General features: G+C 41.0%; 1 protein-coding gene and 1 pseudogene across 6 annotated transcripts in view; one reads left to right on the top strand and one right to left on the bottom strand.

Annotated features, from left to right (window-relative positions):
• The window catches only part of LOC138419233 (zinc finger protein 665-like), a 38,005-nt gene extending 19,864 nt beyond the window's left edge, over nt 1-18,141 (top strand). For 4 of the 6 annotated variants that reach the window (XM_069551807.1, XM_069551806.1, XM_069551809.1 and 1 more), the window contains 4 exons: nt 3,797-3,875; nt 5,479-5,561; nt 10,781-10,907; nt 15,783-18,141. In XM_069551807.1, coding sequence (XP_069407908.1) covers nt 5,547-5,561; nt 10,781-10,907; nt 15,783-16,879 — 1,239 coding nt within the window. In that variant the 5' untranslated portion in view covers nt 3,797-3,875; nt 5,479-5,546 and the 3' untranslated portion in view covers nt 16,880-18,141. The remainder of the gene's footprint in view (nt 1-3,796; nt 3,876-5,478; nt 5,562-10,780; nt 10,908-15,782) is intronic. The other 2 variants (XM_069551810.1, XM_069551808.1) reach the window with 1 other exon arrangement.
• On the bottom strand, nt 9,550-9,947 carry LOC138418529 (ATP synthase F(0) complex subunit C2, mitochondrial pseudogene; annotated as a pseudogene).
• Nucleotides 18,142-18,778: the final 637 nt, after the last annotated feature.

The raw sequence follows: 18,778 nt of genomic DNA, 5'->3' as shown, positions 1-18,778 counted from the left end.
TGTTGTACCAGTGGATATATATTTGCAGTTCTTTATTTTTACTGCAATCTCATAATAAAGAATTACCTGTTTGGTGTCAGTTTGACCCAATCGTGAAAGAAAAGTTTCTTTTTGCTCAGATGCATGACAGATGTTCCTGGTCTTAAATGGGATGGGCAATAAGGACAAACTTGGCCCCCTTGCCTTTCAGCCTCCCATTTCATTATTCAGGTATACCCAGTTCTCTTCACTCAGCTCAGACCTTCTCATAAATGGCTTCTCTCTGGGCCTGAGGGAGCCCACTTGTAACATGCAGATGAAAGACTAGACCGGAATCTGAGCGTGAGCAACACTGACCCCTGAAATGATTAGCTAATTGGCTGTCTGTCTGTGTGTGGCAGTTCTGGTTTGGAGGGAGTTTCTGGTGGTAATGAGAATTTTAAATAAATCTCAGTCCTCCCTGAATGAAAAAGGAAAAGGAAAACTGTAGGATGGAGGCAGGATCACAAGCTCAGAATTAGATGACTTCTATGAATGAGGCTAAATCTGAAGGGAGTTTTTTTTTTTTTTTTTAACATCCTGATGGTCAGACCTCCACTGGCTTTCATTTGTTCTTGGGTCAAAAGCTTGACTCCTCGCTGTTTCTCCACAGCCCTCTGTCAAGCTCAGGGCCCTGTCAGTGTCTCCAGTCTCATCCTGGGAGTTGACCCTTTGCTCATGGTTCAGCCTGTCCTGGTCTCATTTACCTTTTCTCTGTTTCCAAATACCAAAACCATTTCTGTCTGACATTGTAGTTCCTTTTCTCACCTTGAGGTCACCATGCCTCAGGCCCTTTGTCACCCTTCAAGTCTAGGCTCAGGGAGGTCTCCCCATCCCCTCCTAACAGTCTCTCTCATGTTATCCAAGTTTATTGCCTGTGTATCAGTTGCCATCCGCAGAAACTAATGCCCTTGTTCATGGGTTATTTTAAGTCCTTCCTGGTTCCCCTCTTTTAGGGCTCATAGTGTTCCTCTTCTTCCCAGCGTGGCTGCAGTACCTGTTACTGGAAATATCTGTAGATGACAGGACTATGGGTTGGGCTGAAATAATCCTCAGGGAAGACCAAGAGAACAGGGCAGGTGATGAAGATGTTTCCCATGTTCTGGACATTTCAGCTGTAGTTGATCTTTACCCCATGTGACTACTTAATTACTCAAAAGATGAGCCAAGAAATATAGGAAGTTCTGAAAAGCCCTACAGAACTGGTGTCCTCAAGCAGTGAGCTAAGATGTCCCCATGTTTAGTCTGCTGGGTTTCATCCTCTGCAGCCCCCAGATCTAAGCTGTGTCCATCCAGGACAAGTCACCATCGTGGACAGCAGCTTTGCCATCTAGGAGTTCATGTGCTCCATGTCAGCGTTGTGATTTCAGTGCACTGAGGATGAGCAGAAATCGAAAATCTAATGGGGCAGGAAGGAGATGCTGCCCCCTGCGCCCCCCAAGAGCTAGAATATCTTCCAAGTAGGTGTGGGTGGAGAAAACAGGAGAGAGTGAGACCTGGAGACCCTTGCTTTGAGACTTCCTCATCTCAAATGCCTTTGTACGTGGACTCCATAATGTCCCCAGGTGGTGGCAGACTTTCCCAGGAGGGCCAGTCTCTTGATTTTCATACTGCATGTGCAGTGTCCTTTGGGCGGTAGCTCGTGGGCACTCCTCTTGTGATCCCCTTTGCCAAGAAACCCCTGTGCGCTTTAGTCTTGCTTAGTCCAGTCACGCAGGGAGGAGAGGTAGACAAATGGGGAAAGCGGAGAGAGCCTGGTGGGGTCTGCAGGAGGGTTGTGGCAGTACTTGGGTGCATCAAGGTGAGCCCAGTGAATGGAGTGTGTACCCATCCCAAGTGTAGTTGTAGGGACAAGGGGTGTGTGGATCTGTTGAAAGAGAATGTCTCCGTTCAGGCTGGAGCAACTGGAAGCGGGTTTGTTGGAGAGCCCACATGGAGTGGTTTGAGGTTCTACTGCCTGAGCTCGTGTTCCCCAGGACAGTAGTGCTGAGGCTGACATGTGCCTGCACAGGTTTGATTTGACAACTCGTGACCGCACGTGAGCAGCAATGAAGGACGTGGAATTCAGCCAAGAGAAGTCTTTTCCACTGTTAGAACTGGCCTGGGCTGAGCCCCCAGGCACCTGTGGGTGCAGGAGGATGGGAGCCTTGGGCTTGAGGGGCTGGTTCTAGTAGGTGCCCCCAGCATCCACTCCACTCCCTGGCTTTTGTTGGCTCTTTTAGCAGGCAGACACTGTAGAGTAACAGGGAAAATCTCAGGTCATTTTTTGCATCAACTTTGGTATCATTGTGTAGTTGGGGTTGCCGGTGCAGAAAGGTTCATGTGCATTTGGGAAGATACCAAGAGAATCTGGATGTTTCCTTGGAAGAGTTTGAGGTGTCAGTGGGCCATGTGCATCATTGGATTTATCCCTCTTTTTCATGGTCTTTGGAGATTTCTGTCTTTGACCTGGATCACTCACTGTAAATGAAACTATGGTGTCTTGTGTCTGTGGATCCTTGGGTGTCCTCTTTCGTATTTTGCCTCATGCATGAGCAATCAGGGCTTGGAATGCTTTGTGTTTGTGTAAGAGGGTTAGAGGCTCATTATGGGCTCTGTGGAGACTCTGTTGGACACCATGAAAGTTTGTAAGTTTGTGTGAGTCCCACTGGGAAATTAGGAGTACTAATGTTAAGATCACAGAATGCTTGTTATAAGGTGGTCCTGCTCGGTAGGGATCTCTGGGCCCAACCTGAGAAGAGTCATAAAGTCCTGTGACATAGGGGAAGATGGCTCCAAAAAATCAGAGGGCAGTGATGCCACAGTGATCTGCAGCCTGGAGGCTTGTCCTCTAGAAGATGCAGCTGCAACTGTCTTGCTGCCAGACTGGGTTCTGTGTTATCCACTCCTGTCCCTCCCAAAATAAGCACACACACAGGCACAGTACAGAAAACACGGAATCTTAACTGCATTGTTGGTGGTAATGTAAATGGTACTGCTATGTTGGAAAATAAAATGGAAGTTCCTTAACAAATTAATATAGAACAGGCCTACCGTCTGTCAAACCCATTTCTGACAGATAAAGGAAAAGCAATCAGTTTTTCAGGGATATGTCCACAGTCCTATGAGTGTGACTGGATTTGCAGTAGCCAAGGCATAGACACAACCCAGATGTCTCTTGATAAAAGAATAGGTTACAAAAGTGTGGTATAGAAATATTTATTATATACTGTATATTCATGAACTATTTTTTCTCCATATATGAATATAAAAATCAAGAATCCTGCATTCATGCCAGAATGAATGAACCTAGAGAACATTATGCCAAGTTAAATAAGCCTGACAAAGGAGGACAGACCCTGTGTGGAAACTAGACTTGTCAAACTCATAGAGCCATCGAGTAATAAGGCTGTTAGCAGGAGCTGGGTGGACGGGGAAATGGGGCACTGGTAGTCAAAGAGTAGAGATTTTCTGTTGTAAAATAAGTAAGTTCTGGGGATCTGAGGTACTGCATGCTGCTGGTAGTATTTCTATATCCTTGAAATTTGCCCAGAGAGAAATAATACAGTGTAGTCATAGGTGGAAGTGTAACTTCTTCGTCTATAATAATTACTCAGTGTATGAGTCTATAACATGATCACTTTATACACAGTACATTTATACCATTTTTGTTAGTTACACCTTAATAAGGCTGGGAAAGAGAAAGAGAGTTGGGAGGGGGGTGCTTTACTCCTCTGAATGGTGCTCAGTCCAGGCTTCACGTTTCACTGATGATGCGTTTTGCATACACATTTGCCAGAGTCCAGCTCCAGCAGCCAGGGAATCAGCCTTAAGAGATGAGCGGTGTTGGTGGAGAATGATGCAGCCTCTTACTCAAGGTACGGGACTGCATGTTTATTTCAAGCTTCAGTTCAGTTCAGTTACTCAGTCGTGTCCGACTCTTTGCGACTCCATGAATTGCAGCATGCCCTGCCTCCCTGTCCCTCACCAACTCCCGGAGTTCACTCAGACTCGCATACATCGAGTCAGTGAGGCCATCCAGCCATCTCATCCTCTGTTGTCCCCTTCTCCTGCCCCCAATCCCTCCCAGCATCAGTCTTTTCCAATGAGTCAACTCTTCACATGAGGTGGCCAAAGTACTGCAGTTTCAACTTTAGCATCATTCCTTCCAAAGAAATCCCAGGGTTGATCTGCTTCAGAATGGACTGGTTGTATCTCCTTGCAGTTCAGGTTCTCTTTTATACTTTGACAAAAGCATTAGGTCAGAGGTTTGGCAGTTTCCCCTCACCCAGATTCATTGTCTCCATAAAACATTGTTGCCCTTCAAACAGAGTTTCTGCTTCAGTGATTCTCTCAGAATCCTGTTTACTTTAACTTGTGATTACATTATAACTCATGCTTATGTCTGGGCTGCAAACCACATTCCTGTTTATTTCTTATCTTTCTAAATCCTGTTTGCCCCTAGCATCTTAAGCTATCTCCTAAAAAGGCTTCTAGCTATTAATATCTCTGAAATTCATAATCTGTGTAAGCTATAGTAAAACATGCTAGCACTATCACATTCCTCAAATTTTTAGCTTCTAGGTATTCTTAATTATTCCTAAACCCTAAATTTGGCAAACTTTCATTGCCATAAACATTTCCCTCACAAATAGGTCTCAGATGACAGTCCTTCCCAAGGCCTCAAGCTGCAGCCTACGTGCTCATCCTGGACCACTCTTGTAAAGATCCTTGAACAAATGTCAGTGGTTAACTTTTTGGATTATTCTCTGGGCACAACTGCAGAAGGCTTTGTGCCTTCTCATGCTCCTCTCAAGGACAATAAACACCTTAACATTCTTTTCAGTCAACTCAACCGAGGAAAGGAAAAAACAAGTCAGAATCACAAGGCCTAACTCCTTCATCCCGGGTCCGTGTCTGCGGAACAAGGAGAGGGGGTTGGGGCCGTGCCTCCATTTTGTCAGTAATGCCTAACAGGGCTCCCAACACACATGTTTTGTACCCTCAGGTAGTTTGTGTTGGTCCACAGCTCGAGAATGTTTAAGATGGCCCAGTTGATTCCAGTCTGGATCCCTCTCTAAACATCAGGACTCTTGTGTCCTCCCAGTCCTGAGGGCTGAGATCTGGGCTGAGGAGGGGATGCTCTGTTTTGAGTGGGGATGGATCAGGACCTGCTGTGTGACCTGAAGGAGACTGCCTGGTCAGCAGAGGTGCCTCCTGCTGCTGTGTACATAAGGCCTCATCAGGAGGAGAATGTGATCTGAGGGAAAGTGTGGGAAAGTCCCGTGTTGGTCTCTCTGCGGAAGTTGACTGTCCTGAGTCCCTCCTGAGACAGTGGCCACAGGGGCCTGTCTGTTCCTCATGGTGAGGGCTTCCCTGTGTGTGTGTGTGTGTGTGTGTGTGTGTGTGTGTGGTTGGGGCTCAGGATGGGGATATGTTAACTCTAAGCATTAAACAGCATGTTTTCAACTTCCATGATAGACCTCTGAAGACTCGTGTTGCCTGAGGAAGCCCTGAAGTTAAGGAAGAGGAAAGAAAAGGAGTGAGGCATGGTTCTTTGTCAGGTAAGGTTATATTTAGTCTCTCCTTCCTGAAATGCCCTTCTCTGGACTCGCTAATCATTTCTGACTCTGGAGTGTCCTGTGTGACTCCTGTACATGCACAGTCACCCGAGGCCTTCCCTCAGGCCCTGTCGTCTCCGCTTAGATCCCATCTCCCCATGACCTGGTGACCTGGCCTTTGTGAGGAGGCTCCCCTGGGCACTGTCCTGGGCAGGGCTTCTCACCCACGGGTTGGAGATGGGGTCTCAGTGCTGTTGGGCAGCAGGGATTGCTTAGGGCCCATCTGGATGCGCTGTCTGCTCTGTCAACCAGGGTAAGGAAACTGCATGTGGAAGTCAGGTGTTAGTATGCACAATAGCTGGTAAAATCTGGGAATCAGATCAGTTGAGCCTGTCCTTTCCCTTGTGTGTATCTTGACATCCTTGTGAATATACCTACATATACTCAAAGAATTATTTCTGAGTACTGAGTTCTGTTCAGTTGGTTTCTTTGTCTGTTTTTATACCAGTACCGCATCACCTTGATTACCTTGTAATAGGTGTTGAAATAGAAAGACCTCCATCTTCCTTCTTCAAGATTTTTGCTGTTTGCTGTTTGTATAGTTCTGTGACTTTCACCATGTTTTATTCTGCTTCTACAATGATTGTCATGGAAATTTTGACAATGGTTAATTGGTTGATTGACCCTTTGTGTGGTTATTAAAGAATCTGTTTTGATATAGCATGTTTCTTTTGTAATCTTTATGATTTATATTGATGAAACTTTGTCATGTGGGAAAGAAGATACATTTACTTCTTTTTCAATTTGGGGACCTTTGATTTCTTTTTCTCATCTTATTGCTCTAAGAGTTTCAGTGCTGTGTTGAACTGCAGTGCAGAGTGTGCATCCTTGCCTTCTTCTTGACCTCAGAGGAAAAGCTTTCATTCTTTCTCCATTGCTGTGCTCTTTTCATAATGGAATTTATTATGTTGATGTTGGTATAATTTATTGTCTGTAGTTTGCTGAGTGTTCCATCTTGAAAGGTTGTCAAATTGTTGTCGAATGGTTTTTTCTGCATCGAGTTGATCCTGTTTTTTTTCCTCCTTTAATCTGTCAATGTAGTGTGTCATATTAATCAATTTTTGTATGTTGACTTCTCCTTGCCTTATATGAATAAAATCCACTTGGTCATGGTGTCAGATCTTTTTATTTATTTTTTAAAATTATTTTAATTGAAGGATAATTGCTTTACAGAAGTTGTTATTTTCTGCCAAACACCAGCATGAATCAGCCATAGGTATACATATGTCCCCTCCCTCCCATCTTCCTCCCTATCCAACCCCTGTAGGTTGTTAGAGAGCCCCTGTTTGAGTCCCTGAGTCAGTCAGCAAATTCGCACTGGCTCTCTATAAATGGTAATGTAAGTTTCCATGTTACTGTCTCCATACATCTCACTCTCTCCTTCCCTCCCTCCCACCTCCATCTGTTCTCTGTGTCTGTTTCCCCAGTTCTTTTTAATATGTGTTGAAGTTGGTTTGCAAGTATTTTAATTCTGCATCAGTATTCATCAGGGGTATTGGTTTTTAGTTTTCCTTTCCTGTGTCTTTGGGAAATCAGCAAACTATTAGAACCGTGCTTGCTCCATAGAATTAGCAGGATTAGTGGTAATTCTTCTGTAAATGTTTGGTAGAATTTGGTCCTGTGTTTTTCTTAGAGGTTTCTGACTACTTTTAAAATCTCTCTAGTTAAAATGATGGCTTCCCTGATGGCTCAAATCATAAAGAATCTGCCTGCAGTGTGGGAGACCCAGGTGCTATCCCTGGGTCGGAAGAGTCCTTGGAGAAAGGAATGGCTCTCTAGTCCAGTATTCTTGTCGGGAGAAATTCCATGGACAGAGGAGCCTTGTGGGCTACAGTCCCTGAGGTCACAAAGAGTCAGACACGACTGAGTGGCTATCACTTTGGACACTTCTCAATTTTTGTATTTCTTAATAAATAAAATAGTTTGTATGTTTCCGAGAATTTGCCCGTAACTCCTATATTCTGTCATTTATAGGCATTATCGGTCATAGTACTTCCTTATCTTTTTGACCTCAGTTGTAATCACTCCTGTTTCATATCTGTTTTTAGTTATTTGAATCTTTTTTTCTGTTTTCCTTAGTCAAGGTGGGGGTTTTCCTATACAGTTTTTTCAATACATCAACTCTTGGTTTGTTGATTTTTATATTTTTCTACTTTCTATTGTATCTCTGGTTTAATCTTTCTTATTTACATGTTTCCTTCTGCTAAACTTGAGTTTAGTTTGTTTTCTGTTTTCTGCTTCCTAGAGGTCTAAAAATAGATTTCAGATTTAAGATCTTTTTTTTACTGTAAGCATTTAACAGTTCAGACTTTCCCTTTAGTACAGTGTTCTGTGTTATAAATTTTGTAATGTTGTCTTTTCATTTTCATCCATGTATTTAAAAATTTCCATGTGATTTTTTTCTTAGACCCATTTGTGGTGTAAGAGTTGTTTAATGTCTACATGTGAGGAATTTTCTTTTTTTCTTGTGTTTATTTCGTTGTTGTTAGGGAAGATACTTTTATGGTATCAATCTCTTAAAATGGTTAATTTTGGCCTAACATGTGGTCTCTTATAGAGAATGTTTCCTGTGTCCTTGAGATACATGTGTTTTCAGCTTTTGTTGGGCCATGTGATCTGTACATGCCTGTTCAATGTTTGCTTCATTTTTCTGAGATCTCTAATGTTAGATGTATATATATTTTTTTAGTTGTTACAGCTTTTTGGTAAATTGACCGTTATTTATCATTATACAATATTTATGTCACTGCACTTTTTTTTTCTTCAGTTTATTTTATCTGATATAACAGTCTCCCCTGCTCTCTTTAGGATGGACTGTCTTTTTCCATCCTTTCACTTTTCACCTTTCCATGTCCTTAGGTTTGTGAGTACTACCTGTTTCAAGTCTCTGACAAACTCTGTGTCTCTTGCCCTGGTTTTTTCTTCCTGTTAGTTCTTCTAATGGCTCCTGCTCCTATGCATTGTATGGTGGTGAAAGACAGGCACCCTGGTCCGCTCCTTTCATGCCACTGTAATTTCAGAAGAAATGTATTGAATATTTCCTTCCTATCATGATGTTTCTTCAGATAGTCTTGCTTAATAACTATATTTTTTCCATATTATTTTTTGCCATGATTTTTAATTCTCCAAGAAGTTTTTTTACTTTGCTATTGTGATAATTTTGGGGGGTCATACTCTAATGACTCTTCTAATTTCAAATCACTGTTGTATCAATGGAAAAAAAAAGCAAAGAAAGTCTTCGGCTTCTGTTAATGCCTTGCTGTGTAAATCTACATGGATAAAATTATATTTGGATCTTTGTATATGGTAATTTTATTATGAATTGAGTTCAAGTATTCTTTTTTTTTTTTTAATGTTTTTACCAGTTTTCTTTTGGTAGCCTAGTATAGAATCCTGTTGACAAACTCAGCTGAGTACAAAGGATACATTTTTATCGTCTGAAAGATGCTGAAACACATGTGAATAAAAGGATGATATAAAATTGTCCAAAAAATCTGTCAAAAGACGAATCCCCTCATGTCAGTTAATTTTTTATAGATAAGTATGCATGCATGTGCAAGTTTATGGTTTAGATAGAAGATATCATGATTAAAAAACTATATAATACCTTTTTTTTTCAGTTGAAATTATGTTATCAGTATAATCTGTGGCATTGAAATTTTCTAAACAAGCCTGTTAGTGTTTTAAGTAGTAAATTACCAACAGTTGTGTTTCTGTATTCACGTCTGTAATAACCTTTCAAGCCATTCCACATTGCACTTTTTTTTTCATATTAATACAATATTTATTTGTTTTCCTTCTGTCAAACCGTGAGCCCCCCACTTTATCCAGGCTGCCTGGGGAGTTCCAGGAAAGGGAACATACAGGGCAGACACAGGAGAAAGAACTATGGGAGGTGGAAACAGCTCCTTCACATCATGAAGAAGATGAGCTAGACCACCATCAGGCAAAAGAGCCCCATGGCCTTTGAGAGGGCCAAGCCCATGGCGTGGAAGAGCTACTGTTTCAGAGAAGGGTTCCTGGCATAACAGTGATGAAGCTCCCGAACACAGTCCCACTTCCAGCCCCAGAGCCAGCCACCCCTTCTATGGCAGTGCCAGCTCCAGGGAACTTGGCTGCTGTGTCAAAGTCCCTTGAAATGGCACTGGTTTGGAAGCTGTGGCTAGGAATAAGTGAGATGGTCTGGGGACCCGGGGCTGCCAAGCTGCTGTGGCTCTCATGGGTCAGTGTCTCTGGTCCTTCACCACCACTGTGGACAGTGATCACTCAACAGGGGGAAGTTCTCCTGATCAGGGAGGGTGTAGAGACGAATTTGGCACAGGTGTCCATGTTCAAGGGATGACGGCCCGAGGCCCAAGAGCTGCTCCCCCTGCAGAGAAGACAGAGGGGCAGGGAAGAGGCTCACCTTGGACTTCTTTCAAGTTTTCTTTAGGAGCCCTCTGTCAAAGGACTTCCAATGTTCTCTGTATTACTTCACTGTTAGATGCTTAAGCTTCAGTTGCTGAGTCCAAGCCTCTGAGTTCAGGTGCTTCGTGTAACATTTCTTACCTTGTTGATCTGAGTCAAGTTTCTCAGAGTGTCTGTGACACAGTTTTTCTTCTGTAGGGTGGGAACAGATGGTTCTTTAATGAGCTATTATATTGATGACAGGTTCTTGCCTGTAAGTACTTATTTAATGTTCAGAGTAATACTACAGTAATTTAGAGCAACAGGAAGCCTTCAGACACTTTTGGTCTTTGCTGCTGTTATCAACATCATACCTGAAAATTTTGGCCTTTCCATTAAAAGTGCTGTGGACTTTGTCATCTCTGAAGACACCACTCATGCTGTACCTCATCGAGATAATGAGTTGTACTCACTGGGTAGAACATAATATCTAACACTTCTGTATAGCCAAAACAGTGTTGAGCTTTATTTTTATATATTTCATGGATTTTGAACAATGATAAAAAACACATATTCATTGGAGGATCTCATAAGGTCTTAGGAAAAAGCATAATAAATTAAAATTAGAGATCTGTAATTTCTCCAGATACCCCTGCAGGGGTCTGTTAGAACACATACTTCAACCAAGTCAATCCTTGCCCCTTACCACCCTTTCTCTTTTGCATGAAAATGAGAACTTTTCATGACCCTTTTGCTGACATGTGGTTTCATTTCAGGAACGACTGACCTCTGAGGATGTGGCCATCGAATTCACTCAGGAGGAGTGGGAATTCCTGGATCCTGCTCAGAGGGCCTTGTACAGGGACGTGATGCTGGAGACCTACAGGAACCTGCTGTCTGTGGGTGAGGATGACTTCCTTCCAGAGCTGCCCTTGGGTATCTGCATTTTCCCTGTGTGCCCCTTGGGAGGCCCTGATGTCTTTCATCTGAGAGTTCTGGTGACTCGGTGAACTGACCCTCTTCAGATGCTGTGTCTGTTTCATGTCATATCTGAGGTTGTCCCAGAGCTTAATTATGTACAAAGCTCACTGGCAAATGTTAAAAGAAAATACCAAAAAACCCGATTTCCTATTTTCTTTCTTTTGACTTTTGCTCAGTGTTTAAAAAAATCCACAGCACTTTAGATTTCTTTCTTCTGATAACTCTGAATATCTATTTGTTTGTTTTCGCTTGCTTATTTTTTTTTAGCTGCACCATTCTGCATGTGGGATCTTAGTTCTCTGACTAAGGATCAAACCTGCACCCCCTGCACTGGAATGCAGAGTCTTAACCACTGGATCACTAGGGGAGTCCCAGAATTTCTGTTTCTGATCTGAATATTATCTCCACATTGGACCCTGAGAAAAAGCTTTGTACAGTGGGGAGTGATGTAAAAGTAGCCAAAAATACAACATATAAGGAAAAATGAGTATCTCAAAATGATTGTTTTTTTTCTGTTTAGGAGTGAGACAAGTTGGTGGATTGGATCCTGTGTGGTTGTTACTTAGGAAAATGTAAGACTGGGTAGAGAGATTGTCTTTTTGATCCTAGATCCTACGAGGGGAGCATGTGTGAATCTCACGGGCTCTTAGCTTGCCATCTGTAGGTCGAGTGCATGGCCCCACCTCAAGATGCTGTAATGTCTGACCTTCATGTTGTATTAGTTTTACTCTTGTGCTGCTCTACCCCGTCTGGGAATGTCAACTGTTCCTGATGTTCCACTCTCCTTACTTTGTATCATTTCACCTCTTCAATTTCTTTGAAATATATTCCTGAGGGTCTGAAATTTTATCTGGTTTCCTTGCTGTGATAATCCACCTATGTTTAATTGGCAGCCTCTGGTGAGTCTCTGTGGAGTGGATTTAGTAGGTAACAGAAAACTGTGATGGACACACTATTCCTAATGTTATTTTCTTGCTCTGTACAAAGTCAGCACTTGAAGCTATCCAGTAGAGTGGTCAGTATGTTCTAGGATGATGAGAGAGAAAGTATCACGAGAGCCTGATACATCTTTCCAGGTTATTTTCTGGCTTTGGAGACTCTGTCAAGGGCACCATGACAGTGTTGTTGATGTGTATCAAGGACCATATATTTTAGCCTCTGTAAATGGTATGGGAATTTATCCCAGGACAACTTTGTCTGAGTTCACATTCTCATATCTATGGGGCTATTGGCTGTACTGTTGTTCTGTGCATTGTAGGTATTTTTTTATTTTATAATTGAGTTCAAATTTCTGTGTTACTCTTTGTGTTTCTGTTTTGTATTTGCAATGCGTTGGATGGTTGATTGGGAATGGTCCTTATGGTGGAACTGGTGATCAGTCCCTCTTACAATTCTTTATATTTTCTTTGTATTCACTTACTATCAGATGTATGATTTCCACATATTTTTTCTTTTACTGTTGATTGTCTTTTCAAACTCACTGCACTTTAATGCAGAGTAGTTATAATTTTGATATAGTTCAATTTATTAATATCTGGTTTTATTTTGTGGCCTCTGCTTTTGGTGTTATTTCTGGTAAATCATTTGTGGGTCCAATTTGCAGAAACATTTCCTGCACATTTACTTCTAGGAGTTTTATACATTTGAAACTGAGGTTTAGGTCTTTGAACGATTTTGAGTTCGTTTTTGTCTGTACTGTAAGATAATGTTCCAAGTAAATTCTTTTGCTGGTGGGTATTCAGTTTTGTCAACATGTCTTGTTTCATAGACTGCTTCCCCCATTTAGTAGTTTTTACACCCTTGTGAAACATCTTTCAAACATCTCTGCTAGAGGCGTTTTTGTTTTTGTTTTAACCATTCTTTTTAGGTATGCTGCTGCCTCTGCTGCTAAGTCGTGTCAGTCGTGTCTGACTCTGTGCGACCCCACAGACAGCAGCCCACCAGGCTCCTCTGTCCCTGGGATTCTCCAGGCAAGAACTCTGGAGTGGGTTGCCATTTATAGTTAATTTACAATGTTGTGTTTCAGGTATACAGCAGTTTACAAGATACTCAATATAGTTCCCTGAGCTGTATGGTATGTTCTTGTTGTTTATCTATTTTGTATATACAGTAGTTAGTAAATATTTAGACTCCTAATTTATCTCTCCCTTTCCTGCCCCCATCACCATCCTGTACTATCCCCTTTGGTAACCATAAGTTTGTTTTTTATGCTGGTGAGTTACTTTTGTGAATAAGTTCATTTGTATCATTTATTTCAGTTCAGCATATAATATCCTATGGTACTTGTCTTTCTCTGTCTGATTTCACTTAGAATAATTGCTAAGTCTGTCTATATTGCTGCAAAAGGCATTACTCCATTGTGTTTTATGCTGTGGAGGTGGCAACACACTCCAGTGTTCTTGCCTGGAGAATTTCATGGACAGGGGAGTCTGGTAGGCTGCAGGTCATGGGGTCTTAAACAGCTGGACACGGCTGAGCTACTTTCACTTCACAATATTCCCATGTATATATGTACCACATATTCTGTATCCCTTTGTCTGTCAGTGAACATTTAGGTTGCTGCCATGTTTTGGCTGGTATAAATAGTGCTACTAAAAACATTGGGGTGCATGTATCATTTTGAATTAGTTTTCATCCTTTCTGGATATATGCCCAGGATTGGAATTGCTGGTTCATGTGATAGCTCTATTTTTAGTTCTTTATGGAACCTCCATGCTATTCTCCAAAGTGGCAGTACCAATTTATGTTCCTTCCAACAGTGTAGGAGGGTTCTCTTTTCTCCACACCCTTTCAAGGATTTATTGTTTGTAGACTGTTTGATGGTGGTCATTCTGACCAGTGTGAGGTGATACATTTTTGTGGTTTTGATTTGCATTTCTCTTATAAGTAGAGACATCAAACATCTGTTCAGGTGACTGTTGGCCATCTCTTTGTCTCCTTTGGAGAAGTATCTGTTTCGATCTTCTGCCCAGTTTTTGATTGGGTTGTTTATTTGTTTTGATATTAAGCTGTATGAACTGTTTGTATATTTTGGAAATAAATCCCTTCTAGGTAGCATCATTTGCATATATAGTCTTGTAGTCCAAAAGTTGAATTTTTGTTCTTTTTTTGCTTTCCTTTGCTTTGCAAAAAGGTTTTAAATTTAATTAGGTCTCATTTGTTTGATTTTGCCTTTACTACCATGACTCTAAGAGATAGATTCAAAAAAATTCTGCTGACATTTATGTCAGTGTTTTGCATTTGTTTTCCACTATGAATTTTATAGTATCTGGTCTTGCATTTAGATGTTTAACACATTTTGAGTTTATTCTTGTATGTGGTGTTAGAGAATGTTGTAATTTCATTCTTTTTCATGTAACTATCCATTTATTCCAGCATCACTTATTAAAGAGACTTCTTCATTCTATATTCTTTCCTCCTTTGTTATAGAATAATTGACTCTAAGTGAATTGGTTTATTTCTGGGTTTTCTATCCTGTTTTACTGATCTGTGTTTCTGTTTTGTGCCATCATCATACCACTTCCCTGGTGGCTCAGACGGTAAAGCTATCTGCCTACAATGCAGGAGACCCAGGTTCAGTCCCTGGGTCAGGAAGATCTGCTGGAGAAGGAAATGGCAACCCACTCCACTATTTTTGCCTGGGAAATCCCGCCTGGAAAATCCCATGGATGGAGGAGCCTGGTAGGCTGTAGTCCATGGAGTCGCTAAGAGACTGAGCGACTTCACTTTTCCTTTTCACTTTCATGCATTGGAGAAGCAAATGGCAACCGACTCCAGTATTCTTGCTTGGAGAATCCCAGGGACAGAGGAGCCTAGTGGGCTGCTGTCTATGGGGTCGCACAGAGTCGGACATGACTGAAGTGACTTAGCAGCAGCAGCAGCAGAGATTAGCCTACATTGGTGGCTCAGTGGTCAAGAATTCACCTTCTAATGCAGAAGATGCAGGTTTGATCCCTGCGTCAGGAAGATTCCATGGAGAAGGTAGTGGCAACCCACTCCACTGTTCTTGCCTGGGAAATCCCATGGACAGAGGAGTCCGGTGCGCTACAGTCCACCATGTCACAAAAAGGCAAACATGACTGAGCAACAGCAACATAGGTGGGGATTGCATTGTTTATTGGCTGTTAGAAAACTGGTGACTATTTTACATCTTAATTTATGTGTCATTTACAGATGATGGTCTTTTAGCGTGTATTCTGCAATACAGCTGACACATACTACTTGTTAACATTGTAAAATGCCTTTTGTTTTTGGGTACGTAGTTCTGTAGCAGATGTAGAAAACTATGGTGTTTCAAAAAATTGTTTTAATCATATTCTTCATTTTCTCATTTGTTTTCAATTGTAAACAACCAATTATGAATAGTTAATCCAAAACCAAGCTTATACTGTTAGAATATATAATATATTGTTTAGAATTTATTTATGTACTGTAAGTTTGCAGAATACAATGATAGTGTAATATTTTTCTTTTCAATTTGAGACAACTGTTGATTGATATGTTCCGAAGGGTCCTGGTAGAAAAACACTCTGTTTTTGAGAGTTGGTATATTATCATCCAATGTGAGTGTGTTTGGCATATGGTTTTTAAAACTAGGCTACCTTAATGGTGAATTTATGTTATGCTTTCTTAAGTTAAGAATTCTGTTCCTTTAGTGTTTCTAAACACTTAAGGTGATCATTGTGGTGTTTCATAACTTGATGTAAGCATTACTTTTGGTGTAATATATATTCAACATGAAACATTTACTTTTGAATTATTGTGAGCAGGGTACCTATGATTCTTTTTATCTTGTAGATATCTCTCCTACACATGTGATCAAGCATTTACAACCCAAAGTGAACAGTGATAAACTAGAAACATTCCACACATTGATGCTGGGAAGCCCTGAAAGCTGTGAAATCAAACATTTTCATCTTTGGGAAAGTCAGGAAAATATGTGTCAGGGGAGAGATGACTTTGAGTGTCAGGGGAGAGATGACAAAAGAAATTACAAAGGGACACCTGTAAGCCTTAATGGAAATGTGCCTGATGGAAGAGATTCGCATGATAGAAAGGATGCAGGCCTCAAGCCCTTTGGAAAGAGGTTTGGATTTAACTTTCAGGATAAACTGCAGATACTTCAAACTGGTAGAATAATTTCTGAATATAATGAAGTTGAGAATTCTGTCAACAACAGTTTCTCATTTTCACCAGTTCAAAGAATTCCTCCTTGTGTCCAAACCAGTGTTTCTAATATATATGGGAATGATTTTATGAATCCTTCAGGAATAACACAAGAACTCAAAGCACACAGGGAAAAACCTTACAAATGTGATGATTGTGGCAAGGCCTTTACTCACAGCTCAGACCTCAGGAGACATAAGAAAATTCATACAGGAAAGAAATTATTTAAATGTGATATATGTGACAAAGTCTTCAGCCAAAATTCAAACCTTGCTCGTCATCAAAGGGTTCATACTGGAGAGAAACGTTATAAATGTGATGTGTGTGGCAAGGCCTTTACTTGGAGCTCAAACCTCAGTAGACATAAGAAAATACATACAGGAAAGAAATTATTTAAATGTGATATATGTGACAAAGTCTTTGGCCAAAATTCAAAGCTTGCTCGTCATCAGAGGGTTCATACTGGAGAGAAACCTTACAAATGTGATGAGTGTGGCAAGGCCTTTCGTGAAAAGTCAACCCTTTTAAGGCATCAGACAGTTCATACTGGAGAGAAACCTTACAAATGTGATGAGTGTGGCAAGGCCTTTCGTCTAAAGTCAGTCCTTTTAAGGCATCAGACAGTTCATACTGGAGAGAAACCTTACAAATGTGATGGGTGTGGCAAGGCCTTTACTCAGAGCTCACACCTCACGAAACATAAGAAAATTCATACAGGAAAGAATTAGTTAAATGTGATATATGTGACAAAGTCTTCAGCCAAAATTCAGCCCTTTTAATTCATCAGTCGGTTCATACTGGAGAGAAACAAATGTGATGAGTGTCACAGGCCTTTCGTGTAAAGTCAATCCTTTTAAGGCATCAGACAGTTCATACTGGAGAGACACCTTGTGATGAGTGTGGCAAGGCCTTTACTGACAGCTAATACCTCAGGAGATAAGAAAATTCATACAAGAAAGAAATTTAAATGTGATATATATGACAAAGTCTTTGGCTGAAATTCAAAGCTTGCTCATCATTAGACGGTTCATACTGGAGAGGAACCTTACAAATGTGATGAGTGTGGCAAGGCCTTTCGTGTAAAGTCAACCCTTTTAACTCATCAGACAGTTCATACTGGAGAGATACCTTACAAATGGGATGAGTGTGGAAAAGTCTTTGGTCAAAAACCACATCTTCAACTTCACTGGAGAATTCATACTGGAGAGAGACCTTTCAAATGTAATGAGTGTGGCAAGTTCTTTAGTCAAAATTCACACCTTAAAAAACATTGGAGAATACATATAGAGTAACCTTTCAAATCTTTCGACTGTGGAAAATCCTTTATTCAGGTCTCAGCACTCACTAAACATCAGAAAATCCATACATGAGAGAAACTCATGTGGTATATGGTAGAAGTCTTCAAAATTCAAAGTTCAAAATTCACACCCTACAGTTGCTCAGAGAATTCATCCTACTGAGAAACCATACAAATATCATGAGTGTGGCAACATCGTAGGCTTCATGAGAAAATTCATACTGGATAGAAGCCAGATATATATGTATTTACTAGGTCTTTAGAACATGAATTCATTCTAGAAAGATTCCTCACCAATTTCACAAATGTTTAAAAAATAATAATAATAACCTTATCCTCACATCTTGCCAGTAGTATCAGAGTATTTTTCCTGGAGAAAACACACAGCAATGTAATGTGTGTGGCAAGGATCTTACCCAAAAGTCACAAGATAGGAATGTAGTGGAGCCATACTTCCCAGACTCAGTAGTTGTGGCAAATCCTTTACCTTTTTCACTATATGTATTCTCTGATGACTTAATTCAGGTACTCAGCAACTGCATTAAGTCCATATTTGAAGAGAAGCTATAGAGATCTTTTCTTGTAAAAGAAACCCGAATTCTACCTCAGCAAAGATGATTCTTTGGGACAGTAGTCCGCCATCTTTTTGGTCTCCTGGCTTTCTGAATAAAGTCACTATTCCTTGCCCGACAAGTAGTCTCTCAGTTTATTGGGCTGTTGTGTGGTGAGCTCTAAGAGCTTGGCTGTGGTAATACATTGATCAAGTGCATTTGCTACATGTGTTTCACGATGGTCTCTGGGAAGGAATCAATGAGATGAAGGGACCGACTTCATTAGGTACAATTCATTCACATCCATGTTCCCTAGAAAAACACACAGCCTGAATTACAAAATTCAATAGTGTGTGTGAATTAGCAACAGGGAGGGGAGAAAATAATGTAAAACTAGGACATGACTCATCATGGTCAGTAGGATCAGGAAGCCTTTCTGTACATAGTCCAGCCTGTTATAAAACATGTTCTACCAACTGACCTTGAACAGAGTAGGCAAGATGTTAAAAGGCCTGGGCTTTTCGTAGGAGGAGAGGGAGAGTTACCAGGGACTGATGGTGTGCTAGGAACAATGCATAGGAATAGGGTCATGTTCTCCATTGGATAGAAATAACTGTTGTATATATGATTAAAGAAGAGTTACTCTTCTTTGTGGAAATTGAAGACAGAGCTGTCGTGGTCTTTGTAGGCCGGGACCTGAGGAATGGAGTTGATGAGAAGAAGGAAGCAGGGGCCCCAAGTCTCGAGTGAAACAAGGGTGCTTTATTTGCAAAAACACA

The sequence above is a fragment of the Ovis canadensis genome, chromosome 14 (genome assembly GCF_042477335.2).
Source record: "Ovis canadensis isolate MfBH-ARS-UI-01 breed Bighorn chromosome 14, ARS-UI_OviCan_v2, whole genome shotgun sequence".
NCBI classification, from domain to species: Eukaryota; Metazoa; Chordata; class Mammalia; order Artiodactyla; family Bovidae; genus Ovis; species Ovis canadensis.
Note: the sequence above shows the minus strand (reverse complement) of the source record. Positions and strands in the feature narration are given on the sequence as shown.